General features: G+C 39.9%; 3 protein-coding genes across 7 annotated transcripts; all 3 read left to right on the plus strand.

The window, feature by feature from the left end:
• The first annotated feature begins 4,140 nt into the window (after positions 1-4,140).
• ptgfr (prostaglandin F receptor (FP)) lies at positions 4,141-7,966 on the plus strand. Its single transcript, XM_067513778.1, has 3 exons — positions 4,141-4,297; positions 5,179-5,987; positions 7,303-7,966. The coding sequence occupies exons 2-3, from the start codon at positions 5,193-5,195 to the stop codon at positions 7,609-7,611; spliced, it is 1,104 nt and encodes a 367-aa protein (XP_067369879.1). The 5' UTR covers positions 4,141-4,297; positions 5,179-5,192; the 3' UTR covers positions 7,612-7,966.
• An 864-nt stretch (positions 7,967-8,830) lies between these two features.
• Positions 8,831-12,723, plus strand: btf3l4 (basic transcription factor 3-like 4). Its single transcript, XM_067512434.1, has 6 exons — positions 8,831-8,957; positions 9,414-9,475; positions 10,806-10,919; positions 11,040-11,241; positions 11,711-11,770; positions 12,379-12,723. The coding sequence occupies exons 2-6, from the start codon at positions 9,422-9,424 to the stop codon at positions 12,423-12,425; spliced, it is 477 nt and encodes a 158-aa protein (XP_067368535.1). The 5' UTR covers positions 8,831-8,957; positions 9,414-9,421; the 3' UTR covers positions 12,426-12,723.
• A 229-nt stretch (positions 12,724-12,952) lies between these two features.
• Positions 12,953-21,602, plus strand: zfyve9b (zinc finger, FYVE domain containing 9b). 5 transcript variants are annotated; one of them, XM_067512427.1, is made up of 17 exons: positions 12,985-13,171; positions 13,264-13,887; positions 14,460-15,229; positions 15,347-15,446; positions 15,526-15,728; positions 15,885-15,996; positions 16,985-17,107; positions 17,382-17,537; positions 17,736-17,960; positions 18,045-18,127; positions 18,258-18,362; positions 18,450-18,600; positions 19,144-19,224; positions 19,496-19,658; positions 19,940-20,045; positions 20,126-20,305; positions 20,917-21,602. In XM_067512427.1, exons 3-17 carry the CDS (start codon positions 14,504-14,506, stop codon positions 21,076-21,078), a joined length of 2,676 nt encoding a protein of 891 aa, XP_067368528.1. In that variant the 5' UTR covers positions 12,985-13,171; positions 13,264-13,887; positions 14,460-14,503; the 3' UTR covers positions 21,079-21,602. The 5 variants fall into 5 exon arrangements, 4 of the variants coding, with proteins under 4 accessions (XP_067368527.1, XP_067368526.1, XP_067368525.1 ...); XM_067512425.1 differs by lacking the exon at positions 13,264-13,887 and having other exon boundaries at positions 12,963-13,171; positions 15,888-15,996; XM_067512424.1 differs by lacking the exon at positions 13,264-13,887 and having other exon boundaries at positions 12,964-13,171.
• The last annotated feature ends 120 nt before the right edge of the window (positions 21,603-21,722 follow it).

Here is a 21,722-nt window from a genome sequence, read left to right on the forward strand (position 1 = left end):
CTTCTCTGCTCGAAAAACAGGTTTGACACATTTTGTAATTCCATCTCATGGCACCAACTCTACTCCATTAACAGTCTCAAAAATGGTTGAAATCTTTTGCTCAGGTTGCCAGAGATTAGATGACAGACAAGAAAATAAATGATGAGGGAGGACAAGATGAGTGAGAACAGAGAAAGAGTACTTTTGTTACCTGTGAGTCCTGGCGCAGGAGTGTTTTTGTGATTAGATGGAGACCTGAAGGAGGAAACGACAGTGCTGCTGCTGGCAAAAAGCTTGCATTATGGGTTATTTGCCCATCTCACTCAATCTGATCCCAGCTCTATTTGAACCCCACTGAGGCAGCCAGTCTATTACAGCAGCCCCATTTGATGCAGCAAACAAAAGAATGTGATTGCACATGGTTGTGCTTGTCTTGCATTGTGGCCACTCGCTCTGCTGCCTGTCATTACAGCCCACAGCAGAAAGTGTATAACACTACACTCAAAGGTGTAATGTCACCTGAGAGAAGATTTCATCTAGTGTCACCTTGCCGGCTGGATAATTAGTGACCATTAGGCCTCTTAGAAAGAGACGACATCAGCTCCTAGAAAGGACAAGATATTCTGTTTTACAATGAGAACAGACACAGTGGTACTGTATCTCAATTACAGACTCTCAAAATTAAATCACGTTACAGGAAACCACCATCCAGAGCCAGTCCAGTCCTAAACTTGCCCAAACAAGTTTAGGACTGGACTGGCTCTGGATGTTGGTTTGGTTTTGCACAAGTCCTCTGCCTTGTCATTTACTGTAATTAACGACATTGTCATTACAATATAATTTGGATGAGACATGGTTACTTTAGGATTGTGTGTAGGCCTATCTAATACAAATATGGTATTTTTTTATTACTTGTGCAAAAGATGGATAGATTTGTATTTGTAGCTTCATGTGCATAAATTATTTTGTGCAAATACATGTTTGCAAATATTTACAAGCAAGAAAGCTGTTTGAATTTTAAATTTTACATAAAAAAAATATTTGTACACAATGTTCCAAAATAGTGGGGTATGCTCTAATAATGCTGCTTTGTTTGTCAAGAGTGGCCTTTCTTTGCTGGCTGGCAGCCTTTACAGACCTTTTCCGGATAAGTGTTTTCTTTAAGCTATCAGACTATCTTTCTCAGTCTTAAACAAAAAAAAGTTGATTAAACAAGAGTTTGTAGTAAAGTAAGCAGCCTGATACTTAATCTTGCATGTGATGAGGATGCTTTTCTTTAAGGAAGAAATAATAGTGAAAATACATATTTATACAAAAAGAAATTTTGCTTCCAAACATTATTCGGTCAACATTTCACTAAGTGTCTACATTATGGCAGTGATAACTCACTATTAGCACTGTTAAAACTGTTTGGTAAGTTTATAAGCAAAGATTTGTAAAATTATGTGAAATGCTCACACTCTGTGCGTAGACCCTGCGTGGTTCATGCTTTCCTAATCCTAATTTCCACTTTACTGCTTGAGAGAAAGAGCAACAGTAAGCGAAGAGGACATTTACCACTACTTCTGAGTGACCATTAAGAAAATTTACTTTTGGAGGATGGAAATAAAAAAGCAGTCCTTTTAACTTCAGACGTGATGAGCCGTTATTGTCACTTTTGTGTGCAGCAATAATTGTAACATTAGAAAAATGATTCCCGTGCCTAATGAGACTTAATTTAAACTTTTATCTAAAGGAAAAATATATATTTGTATATAATTGCATATTGATAATTACAATTACATAATTGTATGTGGAAATGCAGTAACAATGTGACAACAACAGAATACACTTTCTATGTGCAAAGTACTAGAAAACTACACAGATCTCATTGCATGGATTAATCCCACTAGAAGTTTAAACCAGTGTTATTAAGACAAATAGTGTGATTTACATAAACAAAGCCTTGAATTATGTTTTTTCCTTTCAGCGTGAAGTATGACCCAAGTGCATCTGACTCTGTTTTCTGGGAACACTTTCAAGCACTGGTTGGGTCAGGGCATAGTGGGTCAATATGGTGATCCTGAAGTCAATGTTAGTGATAAGCGTGGACGGTCAGTGACTGGGCTTTCTTGGGAATTCAGTATAAGGAAATAAACTGATGCTTTCTCCAGACAGGATATGCATGTCCTCTCTGGAGAGAGTGATGTTGGCAACTATACTGCAGATGGGTGGTCAGGCTTTGTCAAAAGGTTAAATCTCCACTAAATTTAACTCACTAAAAACAAATTAGCAAGAGATATGGAGCAGTCCAACTGTAGGTGGGATGAGAGAAGAGAAAATAGAGCCTGTAACACGGACTGTAGAAGGAGGTGAGATGCAGTGCTGAAAACCAGAAGCTTTGTGAAAAGCCCTAATATAGTAAATGTATTTCGAATATTGTTTAAAGATGATGAATATGAATGTTGTAATGCTCAGTGTTTAGAAGGAAAGTGGTGGTCAGTGGGCATCCAAATGTAGCCAGCACTCCAAACTCCTCTCTAGACATTTTACAGCTGGCTACACAAACATATGCAAAAGTCTGAAGAATTTCAGACATGTCTTCAATCCACATAATAGCTGTCACTTTCCTGTGTTCCTTAGTTGTTTTCTTTAGCTTATAAAGTATGAGATCTTTTTTGTTGGATAAAAAAACACCTCTTTTCAAAGAGATCCTCTGTTAAAACCAACACTTACTCAATAATGAAACTCACAATGGATCTTCAGTGATACATCACTAACATTTGAAAGGGATCCTCCAAATATCATATTGTATTTTATACAATCAAAGGTTTTTGTCTGTCCTGTACCTGCAACAGTATTACAGGTACTCCTTTCTAATATGATTTAAATTGCCTGAATATTCTTTGCTCAGCCCAAATGAAAGTCAGCAATTTGTGTGATGCAAGGTCAGAATCAGCAGAGAGCTGGTGCATTTGCATTATTTACTTTAGATGGTCAGTGACACTGACCTTTTTGCACTTTGCACTTTTGCTTTAATGTTTGTCTTCTTGAGCTGGTGTCTCTAATAAAAGTGATGCCATATTTCAATGGAGCAGTCGGGTTAAATAGTTTCAGATGAAACTATGTAATTTTGACCAGTAATATAAAATTTGAACAAAGAAAACCACAACAACTGCTAAAAATCTGTAATGTACCCTAAAGCTTTTTGCACTTCCTTTACACCTTATGCCTGTTGAGCTCCAAAGAGTAAAGTCCACCTAACAGTTTATATTCATGACAAACCGGACAGGAAATGTTGGTAATAAATACTGACAACGAGTGTACTGGGACACCAGGATCTGTTTTTGAAATCAAGTCTACATGTTCCCATCTTTTTTAGCTGTCACAGGATTTAATAGATGGAGGCTGTTCAAAACAACTATAACCTAATGTACGAGCAGAAGGTGTCCACCTCTATGAAAGGGTGTGGCTTTAAACATAGTCCAAGCTATCAGACTATTGTGTTATTGTAGCAAAGAGAGAAGATATTAAAATTCATACATGTAGGACATTTTGGCATTGGAGAAAGATTATTCCAAAATTAAATTCCAGAGATAAACATCAGATAAAATTGCCACGGTGGATTTTTTTGTAGATATTTATTTATTGTTTGTTTTTTGTTGTTATCCATAAACTGCCATTCTTTATGTAATAAATATCCACGTCTCCTTCCTCCTGCAGGTGATTTCTTGCTCTCACAGACACAGCCTGTACTTTATTGGAAGCTGTTCATTACCTGATTATCCAAAAATATTCAGTGACTGAGTGGAAAAAGGAGACGTGGATATTTTTTCAACATACAGATTGGCAGGTTATGGATAGCTTCACAAGTACTGCAATATAAATAAAGAAATAATATAGTTTTAAGAAAACGACCTTTTTGATGAATGTATCCAAACACAAATAAAGCAGGTCAATCAGTGATCATTACACTTAATAGAGTGCGTATTTTGGCAACAAGCGCACAGTTTTATCCTTTGTCATTTCCAGTCAGTGTTGATACCAAACAAAAGTGGGCTACAATTTGCAGAAAGCGACGAACGTGCACAGCCTCGGAGGTGGGTTTGAGAGGGAACTGACACCTCGCAGACTGATGCCGTGCGCTCTCACTGAGACCTGGCGCCAACCAAGCGCACAAGTGGTACAGATCTGTGCCTCGGCGGGAATATTGAGGAGAACTGTTTCAGGGCGTGTGATAACTGTGCTGACAGGACTTTGTTTTAGTGATTGCCCCCAAAAAGCCAGACAGCGAAGAGGCTGTTGACTTATGGCGAGTTGTGTGAAGACCTGACCTGAGGTAAGGAACTGTAGGCTACATTCTGCATAATTAACCAAAGTTACACCAGCTTTAATAGAAGATGCTCATGCTTTGAAAATATTTATTTGAAGAGGTTTTGTTTCGGTTTCCCTCCCGTTAGACCAGCACTAGAAGAAGTATTCACTCAGACCCTTTACTTAAGTAAAAGTAGCAACGCATCAGTGTAAAAATACTATGCTACATAAAAAGGTGTGTATTCGTTTTTTTAAATTAATTATATGACAAGTATTTGCATGAAAATATGATAGTAATGAGCAATAAGAGTTTTTCACGTTAATTTATATCAAATTACAGGATTTTAAATGTGTACATCACTTGATTGTTGCACAAGGTTCAAAACCTTATATTTTTTTAAATCTAATAATTTAATAATTATTAACACACATGAAGCATGCTCCTTGAGAGCTTGAGATTTTCCTACTTGGGATCAATGAAAACTAATATATTTTGCATTTCTAACTGTTTTTTTTTTTTTTAAAGTAACTGGTATAGTAACTGTAGTAACTGGTTATTTGCCTCTGAAAAAGTAAAGTACTTAAGTACTTGAGTAGTGTCTTCAAACCACTGGCAGTACGTGAGAGACACCTGGCTGAGCAGGTCAGAAGGCAAAAGGTTGGGCTTTTGGACTAGGTTGTGGTTAGGTTAAAGCAAGGGGAAACACATCCTGCTGTGGGGAAACAGACTTTATCAGACTTTGCCTGATACTGAATGTGAGCTGTATCGTGAAAGCATTGAAACTATTGGATTGTATATTGTAAAATATTGTAAAATGTTAAAAATGCTATTTTAGCCTCTGGCATTATATCCAAAATTGGTACAAATGCATCACGTGCCCCTTCTTTTAATTATTCTCTTTTTAGATTTAATTTAAATCATGTCAGTCAACGAGAGCTCAGACGAGGGCTGCCGGCCAGTAGTCAGACCCAGCAACAGCACTTGCAGCCAGAAGGAACTGTCCGTCACCGCCTCTGTCGTCTCCATGACTGTGGGCATCTTTTCCAACAGCCTTGCCCTCTTTATACTAATCAAATCCTACAACCAACTCCGGATCAAGTCCAGGGCTTCTTTTCTGCTGTTTGCCAGCAGCCTGGTGGTCACAGACTTGCTGGGCCACATCATCAATGGCTCCCTGGTGCTTTTTGTCTACAGCTCTCACAAAAGATGGGAGATGTTTGACCCGTACCGCATTGTGTGCAGCATCTTTGGAGTGTGCATGGTGTTCTTTGGCCTGAGCCCCCTATTCCTGGGCAGCGCCATGGCAGTGGAGCGCTGCATTGGCGTCACCAGGCCAATCTTCCATTCCACAGTGTTGGCTCCCCACCACATGAAAAAGCTGTTGGGTCTCACCTGGCTGCTCGCTGCAGCGGTTGCCATGCTGCCTGTGCTGCTGTGGAGGTCCTACAGGGTTCAGAGCTCCAGGAGCTTTTGCTTCTTCCACTTGAAGGAACCCAAAGACTGGCTGGATGTGTTCCTGCCTCTACTCTTCTCTCTACTGGGGCTACTGGCTCTGCTGATCTCCATTGTATGCAACACTTTGACAAGCTGCACTCTGCTGCAGGCCAAACTGCGCCACAAGCTTCACCACAAAGGCACATCATACCATGTAGAGATGATCTGCCAGCTCCTGGCTATCATGTTGGTGTCCTGTGTTTGCTGGGGCCCGTTACTGGTAAGAATTTATCTCCAGAACATTTTACCTTGCCACATAACATTAAAAAAAAACAATCACAACGTAAAGGGTGACATTACAGGTAAAAGGTTCAGCTAAAAGTTGTACATTCCCTGTACTTCCTGATAAAATGTGGTAAATTGTCTAATTTATTAAATAAGTTTAACTTGTTAGTCATTATGTAACTTTCTTGTGTCTCTGAAGTATTTAAAGATAACATGACAGCCAGAGACAATACAATCCAACGCATTATTTGTCTTATTGGATAAAAAGTTGATTAAGAAAAGGTTTTGAAGATTTTTTTGCTTTTCGGCTACAATCTATCAATCGTTCTTCATCTCTGTTGAAACTCCTATGCACTTACTTATCACAGCAGGACAGAAATACTTCAATATTTTGGTGTATGGCCTTTCCTCTTTTCTCACTTCTAAAAGAAACCCCACAGTATGTCCACACCTCTGCAGCACACTCACAAGCCCCCATTCTATAAACCATTCACTTTTTCATGGTGGAAAAGGGCATTGCTCTACAAATGGGCTCTTTATAAGGTGGTCCCTGACCTCTCCTCCAAAATTACACCTTTATCTACACCATCAGGCCAGTACATGTTACAGTCCTGATACACTTATCACTTTAACATTTATACACACTCTTATTGGATGAATGAAACTTTTTTTAGGTTGTTGAAAAACAACCTGAAAAAGTGCTGTTTTGTCTGTTGACCAATTTGCAGCAAGCACGGGAAACGTATAGAGGGATTTTGGGAAAGTAATTTTCAGAAAATCTGGATAACCAGCTGCTGTGAGTAACCTTTGTGGGTGTAGCCAGCACATAATTTGTCAAAATAAAGCTACAGTGAAAACCAGCATTGATATGTTTGTTGACTGAACGAGATTAAAGTGGTATTTTAAAACAAGCAAATTCTGTTTATCTGTTTGAGTTTCTGGAAAGACCCTGATTTTCTTACTTGTGACAAATAATAATTCTAATGGCATTATTGCATGTGTAACAAAAACCTTAAGAGTCCTGCAAAGGAAGCTTTCAGTTCCTCTGTGAAAATGTGAACAGAATGTAAATTATCTGCACATCAAATACAGCATGTTAAATAATTCAGTGTCACCTAATTTGTCCACTTATCCACAGCGTAAACACAGTCATTATACGAACCCCCTTTGTTAATAATTAATTTGTCTGTTTCTGTCTAATAAGGTATTGATTGAAGGATTTGTTTACATTCTCTAATGACATAGCTTGAACGTGTCATTTTGGTGCCTGCAGTTTTTAAAATCCTGTATCAAATTTTCCACTTTATCAGATCCATGTCACAACTGTGAGCGCTAGAGCAAGAGATGAGTCTGCATCATTCAATCTTTTAATGGTGGTACGCATGGCCACTTGGAACCAAATCCTGGATCCCTGGGTCTACATCCTGCTGAGAAGGGCTGTTATGAAGAAAATCTTCATGTTGCTCTACTGCTGCTGGAGCTCAAAGTCTCGTAGGCTACACCAGTGGCAGTGTAGCATGCTCCGCAGCTCAACCAGCACCTCGGGTGCTGGCCAGTCTCAGTGCCGCTGTCCTGGCAGATTACCTCTGTCAGACACTACGATCAAAGCCATCACCTGAACCCTGGTCCAAGCGGTTTGATGTGAGAACAGCTAAGAACTGAGGAAAAATGTTTGAGGATACAGTGTTTGGGATGTTGTCGCACTAAATTAAGAAAAATCTGTTTTATGTTGCTTTGTAAATTGATTACCATGAACTGATCGTATTGCGGTGTGTTAGATAATGTGGGATTTACTTTTTTGTTTGTAACTTTCATGAGTCTAAAACAAATCAAAGTTCCCTGAAAAATGTGGTTTTAGTGATTCCTTTGTTACACCGAATGTGTTCTGCTGTCTTAATGTCTGTTAAAGCAGTTTGTCTTTTGTCTTTGGGCTTGACTTTGTCATAAATATGAAAATGGCAAAATAAAAACTATTGCAGAGGAAATTAAAATGTTTTATTTTAAGGGTGGGAATTCAGTATGTGTTAGGAGGTAGTGTTCTCTCTCCAAAACATATTTTGAAGATAGCGTTTGTTTCTGTCTTTCCAAAAACAGCTTATATTTATATTAATTAAATTTGCATTTAAATTTGACTTTGTGAGATATAATTATTGATTAAAACCAAAGTAATAAATGATTGGCTGTAAAATGTTGCCAAAAGTGTGGGCAGTTGTTGCCGCAGTTGAAAGTTTAATGTTTAAATGGCACACTGCTTGCACACTTTGAACGAACTATAACTATAGTGAATATGGGATATATTGACTCTTATGTCATATTCAGTCATCTGTTGTTTTACCATTATTCCAGTACAATGCAATGCAAAACAGTCTATTACATCAGTATACATGAAATACTGACCAATAAAGATAAATTATGAGGCCAAAAGCCAAATTTTGACATAGGTTCTCACGTTGTACTGCAGGCAAACACAAAAAAGGGTCTGAAAGGAAAAAGGGATTTACAGATCTAAAATGTAGGGTATCCAGCCCCCTGTAACCCTGAATGGGATAAGTGATTACAGATAATGGTTGGATGTTAATGGAATTATGGCTTTGTAATGTCTAATAAGTGTCATCAAAATTACTTTAAACATTCATTTGGAATAGCTTTTAAACAACATCAGCTCTTAGTTTGTGCTATTTGTTGCTTCATATGAAGCAAGATTTGTGAACATCTGTGAACTTTCTTTTGTTAATCTATTTTAACCTTTAGTGGTACCGTGTGGTGAGCTATGGGTGTCTTTGACGGAGCAGTAAGGTTTGTTGTTGTAATTTACCAACGGTCCTGCAGGCGGCAACCCAACGGCCACAGTCCTCCAGGTGACCGGAAACGACGACGAAGAAAAATCCATTATGGTATGTGACGTAATCTCTTCCTGATAACCTCCATCTTTCGGTCCCGCATGCCTGTGTGGATTAGAGAGCAGGTTTGTAAAGAGAAGTGTTGACTCGTGTGTGCTGTGCGGTGCTTGTGGAGCGTGTGGTTGTTGGTGTTCCGTCATAGTAGAGCAGTCCGACTGAACAGAGCGCTGGACCCGTGTGTCTGTGTCTAGTCTGTCAGGCCTTGTGCTGTGTTTTTATCTCTGCAGCTGCTAAACACACACACACCCAGCAGGTTGATCAGACTATCTGCCAACAAGTTGGAGCTGTTCTGACATATTAATGCACCAGCTGGATTCATTTTCACATGTTTTAAACCTGTTGTATACGTTTTTTGTTTTTTTTGCTGGTTGCTGGGGTTTTAAACATCTGTATCTGCTGTTTGAACCGATGCAAATGCTAATGACAGGCAGCAGCATGTCGTAGCTAGTTATTGCATAATGTTTATTTATTAAAACATACATATATATTTCAACATGATCTATAATTCTCTGAAATTTCAGGAGAGAACATGAATCAAGAAAAACTGGCAAAACTTCAAGCCCAAGTCCGGATAGGAGGAAAGGTAAGTTAACACTCAGGACATGATCTGACTATTAAAGGTGTCACTTTTCTTGGATTGGTAATGTTACCCTTCAAACTATGTGCATACATAACATCCTTGACAATTTTTGGGTGTCAATAATTTTTCTGAGAATGTTCCCAAACAAATTCCATGATTACTGTGTTTCTTACCTCCAAAATAAAGCTCATACAGTTTACACATTCATTATCTGTTAGTTATGAAATTATAAATAACAGCAAAGGGGTTCATCAATCCTAAATTAAAAACGGGTTGTTAAGACATTCTGAAAAGTCATAATCCTGATGCCTTTATGTTCTCATACTCGTGGTTTTTGTTTTCTTGTAGAATATCTGCATTTATAGACATACAAATTTTCATATTACATGATATAATTTAAAATAAATTCATGTCTTTTGTGTAAATATGTTTTTCTATAATAAACCATTTCCGATGAACCTTACATGAGTCGAATGAGTCTCACATAACATCCTTGCCTGTTCATCATCAGTGACATCCAGAAGGGATGCCATTTAGTGTCTGAGTTTTGAGTTTTATGTAATGGTGCATGAACTCACTTTATTTTTTTTAAAGTTGGTTAAACAAGAAGTATTTTTCAGACATGATTGGTCTATGTGAAAATGTAAAGAGCTTTCCCAGAGATTTTCCCATTATTTTCTGAAATTTTATAAACTTAAGAAAGCACTTTTTCAAGATAAAGAATCTTAAGCTCAGTTATTGATAATGAAAATATTTGTTAGTTCCAGCCATAGTTTCAAGTACAAAATGTTATAAACTGTGGATAAAAATACCCCATAATGACAACGTGAAAGAAGTTTCTTTGAAATCTTTGCAAATACAAAAAAAATAAAAAAATAAATAAATCATATGTACATAAGTATTCATGGCCTTTGCGCTGTGAATACTTTATGGATGCACTGTATGCCATGTTTGCATCACGACACGTTTATTAACAGTAGCATCAATACAGATAATTCTAGTATCTAATGCTTTATCTTCCACTTTCAAATAAGCAAACAAATAAATGCTAATGCATGTTTAAATTCTTAAAAATGTAGTATGTGCATCTTTTTAGTTAAACTGTCCAGTCTTACTTGTGTAAAGTCAGACAGCAAAAAGAGATTCCAACGCTCCTCGCAGATCTTGAGCTGTTTGACATACGTTGAGCAGAATTCCCAATAAATTTATTGAGTCATGAGAGACAAATTAAGCACCTTGTTACCCCCCATTATCAGATTTTGCTTCTTCTGATGCTGTGACTCTTGAATTAGGTCTCTGTCGCTTAGCAGTCTTGCATCCAATTTGGTTTCAGGGCTCCGCACGCAGGAAGAAGAAGGTGGTGCACAGAACTGCAACAGCTGATGACAAAAAGCTCCAGAGTTCATTAAAGAAGTTGGCTGTGAACAACATTGCTGGAATTGAGGAGGTAAATTGGTATGGATCTACTGTACGGTATATTTCTATAAAAGCAAACCTTGAACCTTCACGCACCTTTTGATAAGTGCACAGGATTGTGTGCATGTACTGAGTGTTTTTTTTTCCCCAGGTCAATATGATCAAGGATGATGGGACTGTTATCCACTTCAACAACCCCAAAGTCCAGGCCTCTCTGTCGGCCAACACCTTCGCCATCACTGGCCACGCTGAGACCAAGCAGCTGACAGAGATGCTTCCTGGCATACTCAGTCAGCTTGGAGCAGACAGCCTCAGCAGCCTGCGTAAACTGGCAGAACAGTTCCCTCGGCAAGGTGGGTGTGTCTGGCCCTAATGATGCTAGAGGTTTGATGCTTGAGCTGCAATATCATACCTTTGGCGACTCATAATCTATGTGGAAAAAGGAGGGTGAGGATGTTATGCTTGATTTTAAGCAGCATTGAACAGGTTTACGTGTTTGTAAGTGTTAATTGATGACGGATATTAATTTAACCACTTTTACTTTAATTACTTTACCATTGCAACATCACTATTTTTTGTCAAAAAAGACATAAGTGGTGAGGGACATTATGTTTTGTATATTTTGCTCTAAACATTCTGTTACCTGTAAAGTTAATTATTTTTTCCTTCAGCGGGTTTGCTGTCTAAATTGAATATTTTAGTTCAAAAGTTTAGACCCTTAAATTTCCATTATACAATAAAAGGTATAGTTAGAAACATGGTAACTGCTTTAATTAGAAATGTTATTACAAAGCCTTTACATTTAATATCATTTTGTCCCAGCTCTCGACAGCAAGGCTCCAAAGGCAGAGGACATTGAGGAAGAGGATGATGATGTTCCAGGTAAGAACAGTTACATTATAATATATATGACATTTTCTGTCATTTTAGGTGCGTGGTGTATTAGTTAAATGAACGATTAAGACTAACTCGGTAGAAATAGTTTTGGTCTGCTGCAGAAAAATATATTCAGTGCATTGTAATTTTTGTTTTCAGTTTCTGTTCGGCGTAACATTGACAAGTGATGATCATCACACGAAACATTAACTGTTGTCTGTTTACTATAAGATTTCCCAGCGTGCAGCAGTAACAATAGGCAGTTCAGTCTGTCATATTTTATTATTATTATTTATGTTATAGAGACATTGGTTAACTTGTGTTGTAGCTACTATGTGATGGTGATAATTTATCTTTGTTAGATGTCCAAAGACAGACAATAAAAACTTTAAGTGACTTTATTTTAAAAAACTCTGGCACATTTAAAAAAAAAAACAACTAACCTATTTCTGATTTGGGTTATGGTTTTCTTTCTTACACGCACACTTTTGTTTAAATCAAAGTCTGCAATTATTAACTTTAAAATTTACTGCTCTCTTCACTGTAATACACAGAGTATTTTACTAAACAGTTTCTTCCAGTGTGACACTTGACAATCTGTTCTTGTTCTGCAGATCTGGTGGAAAACTTTGATGAAGCTTCAAAGAATGAGGCAAACTGACGCACACATTGATGATGTGCACATGGACTGGACTGCAGTGAGCAAGAGACCACCTCTGGTGTTTTTAAATCTAGTTATCCAGACATATCAAACACTACCCCCCCAACAAATAACATTTCTATTTTATGATGGCCCAGGGAAAACCGAGTCAGACTGACTTGTGCAAAAGAAATACTCCCATTTCTGATAAACAGTTAAATCCCCTCACCACATGGTCAGACATCATCAGGATTACAGTGGTCATTAAACGAGTCTTAAGACTTTTTTGTCTATGAAACAATAAAAGTGATTAACATTTTTTAGATGTTATTGTGGTCTTTGACAAAACTAAATATTCTGCATGCAATTATCCAGGAAGTCAATGATTGTGACATGCTGGCAACCTTATTTACTACAGTAACCTACTGTGCAGGCAGGCAGGATTTGATTATCTGGCATCATACAGTAAGTCTCTCTTGGCTTATCCGCTGTCCTGCGGTTTGTGTAGACAAGCACACTGGGGAGGGACATTTCTGCACATCTCTTGAGTTTCCTCAAAGAGCTGCAGAGCGACACGGGAGGAGGGGGAATCACACGAAAGGGGGAGAGGGAGAGCAGAGAGGCGGAATCATCCTATCCTGCTGTGAGCAAGGCACTGCTGCTTGAATCCGTGTTCCCCGGAACTTAGATGTAACAGGATAAAATGCTGAAGTTCTTCTCTGCGCGGGATGACGAGAATGAAAGCCTCCTGGGAGCAATAACAGAAGGTAAGAAGGGCAACGCATGATTTTAATATAGACTGGGGAGGCCATTCACCGCCCGTTACAGGGTGATGTTACTGCGTGTCTGTTTTTCACAGAAAACAGCTGATACAGCACTTGGCAGCGCGTGCAGTTTGCATCACCTGAAATGCACATTCTCGTGTGCATACACGCACAGTCCGCAAACTCCTCGAACGTCTCAGCAGTCGCCACCTCTGGAGTGTCCTGCGTGCTCTGCTGAGACAGGATGCGGGCTGAGTGTCGCAGTGCCGCCGGCCTCGGTGCCTGCGAGCGGATTAAACATCTGCACGTGTGCTGAATGCGTCACTGTCCCGGGAAGAGAGCGCTCAGTGAGCCGGATCGAGAAATCCGCACCCAGGAACAGCTTTTGTTTTCTGTTCGTATAAATAATTTGCAATGCAAATTTGTTATCATACCTTTTTAAACAAATGAAACCTATGACATCATGTCATTAGCACCGGACATGTGACACAAACGTACGGTAAAATATCTGACGTAGGCTACACACTGATCAAGGTGCTGTACCTGCAGGATTTCTGCAGGGCTTATTTTAGTCATAACGACTCCCGAGTCGTAGCTGTTAATGAATCGCTGTGTTACTGCTCAATAAAACAGCAGCTACATGCCCTGTTCCCTGTTCACTGCGTGCTGGCAATGTCCAGTAATGATGGGTGATCCTCAGAGGTGCTGGCCGTAACCAGGTGGGGAACTTGCTATAACAGAGAATTTAATGTTGACAAAAATATGACTTTTTGTATTTACAGTGAATTTATACTGTTTGAGGTGCACACTCAGCTTTTCAATGGATAACATGGATCCAAACCTATAAGAGAAACCTGTTAAGTACATACACATTTGTTGTGTGTGTACTTGATGTTACACCAAAGGCAGGTTTAAAAAAAAAAGGGGGGGAACAGGTTTCAGTCATACAAAAACATCTGCAAAAATGTAATATGTAAATTCAATAGGAGATGCTATACACTGCCAAATAAATGCAGAACTACTATTGAATTGTTTTCATTCTCTCTAGGACCTATTGCTTTATGCTATCATCACTTTCTCTAAATACTTTCAGTTCAACAACCTTATTTATTTCACCACTTGATGGTCGGAAGCTAAAGTGTGTTGAGGTTATTATATTGAGCCATACTGGTAAATGTCCACTTTGCAGCTCCCACACCTAATAAGTCATCATCAGTGACCATGCATGGGTGTGTAAGCATTTGCTCCAGATGTTTTTTTCATGATATCATCATGCTCCCCCTTAAAACAGATGAAGGAGACAATCCATCTCTTCATGATGCCAAGCACCAGTGGATGAACAGACCCTGTCTCCTGGTGCTCAAAGATGGAGATGTACCAAAACAAGCACTGGGTTGTAAACAAATCCCTGAGGCTGCTTCAGAGCGAAGCACTTCTAGGTCATGTGAGCAGAAACCATCCGAACATCTTGTCAAAGCTGCTTCACCCTCGCAGCTGGAGGAAGGCAGCTGCACTGTGACTGCTATCTCGCTGTGGAGCGACAGCTGTTTTGAAGAGTCTTCCAGTCCCGTAGTGCTCAGTCCTGCCGAGGCCGAATGGCCCGAGGAGGAGGCAGTGGAGAAGAAGTCTCAGCCTCTACCATCCAAAGAGGACTCTGTGATTGAGGAAAAGGAGCTGGAGGAGAGCAGGCTGGAGCAGCATGAGGAGTCCTGCAGCTCAGAGGTGATGGCAGCACCCTGTCCTCTCTTACATACAGGGTCCAAGGAGTTCCAGAGCCAGTTGAAGATGCCCAGATCTAATGGTGGAAATGAGAACACAATTGGCAGCAAGAACCAAGCAACCAGTGGTAACGAAGCAACAGGAGACTCTGCAGCTTCCTCTGGAGATGCCGGTTTTGAGTGCCAGCCGAGCCCCATTGGTATTCTATCCAAGGATCGAGGAAATGTCCTTGGGGAGGTGGCTCCAGTGTGGGTCCCTGATGCTCAGGCACAAGTTTGCATGAAGTGTGGGGTCAAGTTTACTTTTACCAAGAGGAGGCACCACTGTCGAGCCTGTGGCAGGGTGAGGAAGTTTTTAATTTTATACAATGATGTCCCCGGTTTAAAAGAGACTTGATGGTGTGAAATGTGTGTGTACGTCCCTTGTCTTTATCGGGAATGTGCATGTGTGTACTGTCAGGTATTCTGTGCTCTTTGCTCCAATCTGAAGTTCAAACTTACACACCTGGATGGCAAGGAGGGAAGGGTTTGCATTTCCTGTCATTCGACCCTCATCAAAAGTGAGCACAGATTCAGTTCTAGTCAAAGCTAAGAGTTAAATTAACATTTGCATAACCAATTCTTACACCTTCTCTTCAGGGACGCCCCCAAGGGAAAAAAGGAGGGTGTGGTTTGCAGATGAAATCTTCACCGACAAGCAGTCAGAGTCAACACCAACCACGCCGGTGAGGGAGTCAACGTTCTCACCACTAATGAGAAGAGTGATGGGTGCGCCGAGTAAAAGCCCTGCAGGTTCACCCCAGATTAGGAGAGCCGTGAGGCCACATGGGACAACTATCAATGTAAAATCCTAAAAACACAACACCCCACAGACCACCAAAAACATGTTGCTTGTTTCCTGATTGAGGGGAAATTAAATTGTAAAGGTAAAATGATTAGGGCTTGTATATGTTAGTTTGTTTTTTTGTGCCTTTTCCTCTGCCTCCTTCGTCGTCTAGGAGGCCTGTGGTCCCTATGGCTGGGGCACCACTGCTTTGGTGAGCGGCTCTATCCACCTCATCCCTCTGGATGGCCTGCCACCCATCCTTACCTCCACAGGCGTCAAAGGAGGTAAGACTAGCTCAGCCCAATTTGAGTGTCAGAATTGAACATTTAACTAAATGTCTTTGTGGTCTTTTCATCCACAGCAGTGTAGATTCTGGTATTTACTGATTTTGAAATGTTCTTTGCCCATTCATCCTGCCTATTAGGCAGCATTACATTAGGTGAAGATTTGGTCTCTGATGGTGAGCAGTTGAGAGTTTAGTGATGTCAAAAGCAAAATCAAATATGTTGATGTGACAGCAGCAATTATTTTCTGTACTGAATATAAGATTAATCAGAAAATCTATTTGGTGCCATCCAAAAGATGTATAAAAGTTGGCCTACAGCCATCTGAAGGTAACAGTACAGAAATGTGTTACATTTGCAACACCATGTATGTATAAAGATCCACATTAGTTACAAGGATGAAATCGTGCTTTAGCAGTGCCAGTTTGCTGCTGTAAGTGAATTAAATGCACATGCTTCACTGCACATCAAACTAGTGGGCTACAGCTAACTCTTAGGTTTATATGCAATTTCAACTCTTCTACTAACACATGAGCCCACTGTAAACTAAATCGGCAGGTGTGTTTCCAGTAGCAGTTTGACATGGTTCAGGTCCTGTGAAAAAATACAAAGTCAGAAAGACCAACTGGAAGGGAAGCAGTTCAAATTCACAACCTAAGTTAAACATCCAGCTAAACACGTACAAAGTCTGTGCTAGAAGTTGGCATGTGCTTGTTCCGACTGGGGTGTTTAAAAAATAATAGCTTTAACAAATGCTGCCCATTGGTGCACCTTAGATAAAGCCTGGCTTATACGATAGGCTGAACCACCGGGAGCAACTTAGGGTTCAATTTCTTGACATGTGGAGCCACGAGGAGCTGAGGTTCAAACTTCCAACTGTGTTATTAGTGAATGGCCCACTCTACCCCTTTACCCACAGCCGCCAAAGTATGACGTAGTATGAAAAACGAAATACTATGCCGTAACTGTGTAATATATATTTTTACAGATTACACTGTGGATGAGCAGCCGTCTGAAATGCTGCTTATTCAGGAGTTGGAGAGTGGCAGGTCCAAGCCTCTAGTGTTTGTCCTCAATGCTAACCTACTTGCTATGGTCAAGCTAGTCAACTGTAAGTCAACTGTCTATTTTTCTCTCCCTTCTTGTTGTTGTACAGGATTGTATAGAGAACTGCTTATAAATGAAATAAAAGGTGACTGTGATCCTAAACCCTAAATTGGGCTGAATGGATTTTTTTAAAAAGGAGCTGATTTGTATATTCAAGAGAAGAGCATAACTTTTTTCATAGCTGAATTTTCCAACACCCAACTATTGTTTTGAAATTAAAAGTTTATTCTATTAGGAAAACACAGATGTTGTAGACCCCTGCCTTTGTTGTTTGACAGATGTTAACAGGAAGTGCTGGTTCATTACGACAAAGGGAATGCATGCAGTGGGCCAGGTGGAGGTGGTGGTGCTGCTGCAGTGTTTGCCTGAAGAGAAAAGTTTCCCCAAAGACATTTTCAGCCACTTCATCCAACTATACAGCGACACCCTCACAGGTCAGGGCCACATATAACAGGGTGCTTATGGGAAGTAAATTCTAGCTTGTAACGTACTTCAATATATAATATAAATATATAATTAAATAACAATAAATGTACCTTTTTTTGGAAACCTTATTCACCCATTTTAGAAAGTTTTTTCTTTTTTTTTGTTTTTTCTGTTGTTATTGTACATCTTTTCCTGGTTCTTTGCAGGGAAGGTTGTGAAGCACCTGTCGCTGTCTCTATTCAGCAGTTGTTTTCTGGGGAGTGAGGACCATGCAGGCTTCTTGTATGTTTGTGCTACTCTCCAGTCCCTCCAAGGTCTACCTCTGCCAAACCAGCCCTTCCTCTTTGGCCTGCTGGTCCACAGAGCGGAGGTAGCCTGGGCCAAAGCCTTTCCCTTGCGTCTTATGTTGCGGCTCGGGGCTGAATACAGATGTAAGCCAGACCCTAGTATGAAATTTGCATCTCTACTGTTATAGATTTCCTCCCCACTTACTAGGTTTTTCCCTCTTTTTCCAGTTTACCCATGCCCTCTGTACAGTGTACGCTTCAGAAGACCCTTGTTTGGAGAAATAGGTCGCACCATAATGAGACTGCTAGTGGTGAGATGACATTTGACAACAGCTTGTTTTGTGTTGTTACAAAACCACATTTCTCCTCAGTAATAAGAGGTTGTGCTGTAAATTTTGACAAATTGTCTAAAACAGACCTAGTCTTTCCATGCTGTGTTAGGACTTTAGGAATTACCGTTACAGCCTACCAATGGTACCGGGGCTCACTGTGGATCTAGAGGCTCAGAAAACCTTCATAAAGATACCGAGCACAAGCTACAACGAGGTACTACTTTGTGGGCCTCACAGTTAACGCTAAAGTCATGTGCTTTTCATTAATCCTTCCTTCTCTGCCTGCTTCTCATCATATTAGCTAATGAAGGCCCTAAGTAAGTCCAATGAGCATGTGCTGGCCATAGGAGCATGCTTCAACGAGACTGCAGACTCCCACCTCATCTGTGTGCAAGAAGACGATGGCCAGTACCAGACACAGGCGATCAGCATTCACAGTCAGCCACGCAAAGGTGGGTCACAGCAGGATTCTGGAAGGGACATCAAAATAACAAGAGTTAGTATAGAGGACATTGCGCAGTAAGGAATTTGTTTAACATTGAGCGGGAGAGTTTGAATTGTAGGTTGTGCAATTGTTGAATCATTACAAAATTATGTTGCACCCGAACATTGTGCAAAATCATAAAATTCATCATAGTATTTGTAATCGAAATACCATGTTACCAAAGACATTTTAAAACATTGTTATAACTATGACAAAATATTTTGTGAGAAACTGTGCATCCATAGAAATGGGATTGTGGATTTTTAATGTTACACTTATTTAAATTTAAGACAGGACAGTGTCATTCACCTGAAAATTACCCCCCAAAAAATGTAAAAAGGACGTGTAAAGGAAATCTGAAGTGTTGCAAATGGCCTTACATAACACTAGATGGCACTACAGGACGTTTTTCTCACTGCTGACTTCCATTACAATAGGAGTTTAACCACAGCTTGTATCTAAATTACTTTTTTCCTTCTGTGTTTGTTTGTTTCTTACTTTTTTCTTGCAGTAACTGGATCATGCTTTTTTATATTCAGTAGTGCTCTGAAAGGATCTGCAGGATATCTGGCCAAGTCCAGCATTGTAGAAGGTAGGTCGTCCACTCAGAGGGGGTCTGGTTAACCTTGACTTTAACCTTCCCACTTGCAGAAAATTGGCTGTTTACTTGTTTCAAGTGGAACATGTTACCATCTCTGCTTTACAGCTGGTTTATTCAGTGTTGATCTTTGTATGTATGTAGTTTGTCTGTCTAGGCGTGTGTACACGTTGATGCATGTTATTGTGTGTGTGTGTGTGTGTGTGTGTGTATGTGTTCGTTGGTGTCTGTGTGTTTCTCCTGTATTGCTGTCCCCTCTCCACAGATGGGCTAATGGTACAGATCACTGTGGAAACCATGGCGGAGCTCCGTCGGTCGCTACGGGAGATGAAAGACTACACTATCACCTGTGGGCAGCTTGACCAATCAGACAGCCAGGAACTTGTCTGTGTACAGTGGGTGGAGGAGAAGTGCACTGTGAATAAGGGGTGAGTGTGTCCACCTTTTTGAAAGTTCATGTTGCAACTGCATAACAGAGCTTTTGTGCTCAGCCACATTTTGATTATTGAAAATGTTCAAACCATGTATAGACAGTTGTAAAATCTGTAGGGCATGATCATAGGAGGTAGATATGCAGTGGTGTCTGGTTTTTATGCCACATGGGAATCCACAGACTTTCCAAACACTCGGCTAACTACATTTTCTGTTCTTGTCAGTGTACTCAATTGTTGGTACATGCAAGTACATAAACAATGCTTGGGTTCTCCAGAGTTATAAGCCCCATTGATGGAAAATCTATGGAGTCCATCAGCAGCATGAAGATGTTCCAGAAGTCAGAATACAAAGAAAATGGGAAGCTCATCCGCTGGACAGAAGTATGTGCAATGATAAATAAAAACAGATGGTCAAATGGTCTCCTCCATCCTTGTGACATCCGTGTGACTGTTTTGTGCAGGTCTTCTTCCTGCAGAGGAGGGATCTTCCCAAAGGAGGAGTGACTGACTCTGCTGAACACAACCGGCTAACGGAGCGGATAGCCCGGGCATTTTGCTTGGCACTGTGTCCACACCTAAAACTGCTGAAAGAAGACGGGATGGCCAAACTGGGACTGCGAGTCACTTTCGACTCTCAAGAGGTAAGGAAATAAAACATGATACATTTGACACGAGTGAGCTGGTTACAACAATGTATTATTTCTAACATGCACCCACCTGCTATAGATACTATGAAGACATCATTGGATAATTTGTTCAGAATTGACAGAAATTTAACTTTTTGATCTGTAGCTTAACTTCACAGCACATGGCTATGAGGTAAAAGCTACCTTTATATCACACACTAAGTTTAATACATTATTTATTTATTGAAGTGTTTTCCAGTATAAATATTAGTAGATACACAGTGAAACAAATACAGTCTTAAAAATCATTAAAACCTTCCCCCTTTTCAATAAAATCTTTATCAGAAATCATTTCTGATGATTTTTTTAAGCAATAAAATGTCCAGTTTTTAATATTATTACTTAAGGGTAGATCTCTTTTGAGAATTTTGTTAGCATGAATTTCATTTGGGGGTTTTCTATACATTTGCCTCCCTGCTCTTTATCTTTGTCAAAATCAAAAACTTTAGTTACAAGTTGTGGCATGACACAGGGAAGCTGATATGCTGTATCGTCATTGTAAGCTGTTGCTTCATTGTAAGCTCCTGGGCGTAACAATATTAAAGTGGGTCGTTTTGTAATTTCAGGTGGGATTTGTGGCTGGCAGTAATGGGCAGCCCCTCCCAGCTCAGTACCTCAATGCCCTGGATAGTGTGCTGATCCCTGTCATTCACAGCAGAGGGCGCAAGAAGGGTGAGGAGCCTATTGTGATGGAGCTCATCTTTTACATTCTGGAGAACATCAGTTAAAGCACCAAACACAAACACACACACAACTGGTTCACCTTTTTAAACCCCTACTACAACTCTGTCCATGGCACTTCATTCGTGCTGCCATTGGTTTCAGGGCAACAAAAACATTCAAAGGGCAAACCAGACCACATCCAAGAACTGCATCCATTCATCCACTCACAAGTAGAGAGAAGTGGTCTGACTCTTTAGTGGTTTTATAATCCCACCCTGCTCTGCAGCAGACAATCTGGGTATGCATGAAACCTATGATGGACCATCAGATCAGGGTACAGGACTTGCACTGTAGAAGCAACTTCATGGCTTGCTATCATTTGTGTCAAAAGGTTCAATAAAAGTTCTATATGAAAAAATACCTTTAATGTTGGAGTTGGATTCAGCCCCACAACCATAAAACAAAGAAAAAGAGAATGACTTAAAGTACTTTAGGTAGATCTGCAAGAATGTGATGCACAGTGAATGAATGCCTAAACAATGTTTTCATACTGGATGTATTTCATGAAACCTAATGTCAGCTTGGAATAAACTTGCAACAATAAATGAAATACAGCCCATTTCCCTCTGCTCAACACTCAGTACACTTAGCCTGCACCTCACATTTGTTCAGCAATTCTATTTTGCAGGTAAAAATACATACTTAAACT

Source organism: Channa argus, chromosome 8, assembly GCF_033026475.1.
Source record: "Channa argus isolate prfri chromosome 8, Channa argus male v1.0, whole genome shotgun sequence".
In the NCBI taxonomy this organism is placed as follows: Eukaryota; Metazoa; Chordata; class Actinopteri; order Anabantiformes; family Channidae; genus Channa; species Channa argus.

Bases quoted from the DNA above. Each gene is read 5' to 3' on its own strand.
- ptgfr (XM_067513778.1), top strand. From the start codon at position 5,193: ATGTCAGTCAACGAGAGCTCAGACGAGGGCTGCCGGCCAGTAGTCAGA. The intron at 5,988-7,302 runs GTAAGAATTTAT...CCACTTTATCAG, and splicing joins TTTGCTGGGGCCCGTTACTG to ATCCATGTCACAACTGTGAG.
- btf3l4 (XM_067512434.1), top strand. From the start codon at position 9,422: ATGAATCAAGAAAAACTGGCAAAACTTCAAGCCCAAGTCCGGATAGGA. The intron at 9,476-10,805 runs GTAAGTTAACAC...ATTTGGTTTCAG, and splicing joins AAGTCCGGATAGGAGGAAAG to GGCTCCGCACGCAGGAAGAA. The intron at 11,242-11,710 runs GTGGGTGTGTCT...ATTTTGTCCCAG, and splicing joins AGAACAGTTCCCTCGGCAAG to CTCTCGACAGCAAGGCTCCA.
- zfyve9b (XM_067512424.1), top strand. From the start codon at position 13,108: ATGCTGAAGTTCTTCTCTGCGCGGGATGACGAGAATGAAAGCCTCCTG. The intron at 17,961-18,044 runs GTAAGCCAGACC...CTCTTTTTCCAG, and splicing joins GCTCGGGGCTGAATACAGAT to TTTACCCATGCCCTCTGTAC. The intron at 18,128-18,257 runs GTGAGATGACAT...ATGCTGTGTTAG, and splicing joins CCATAATGAGACTGCTAGTG to GACTTTAGGAATTACCGTTA.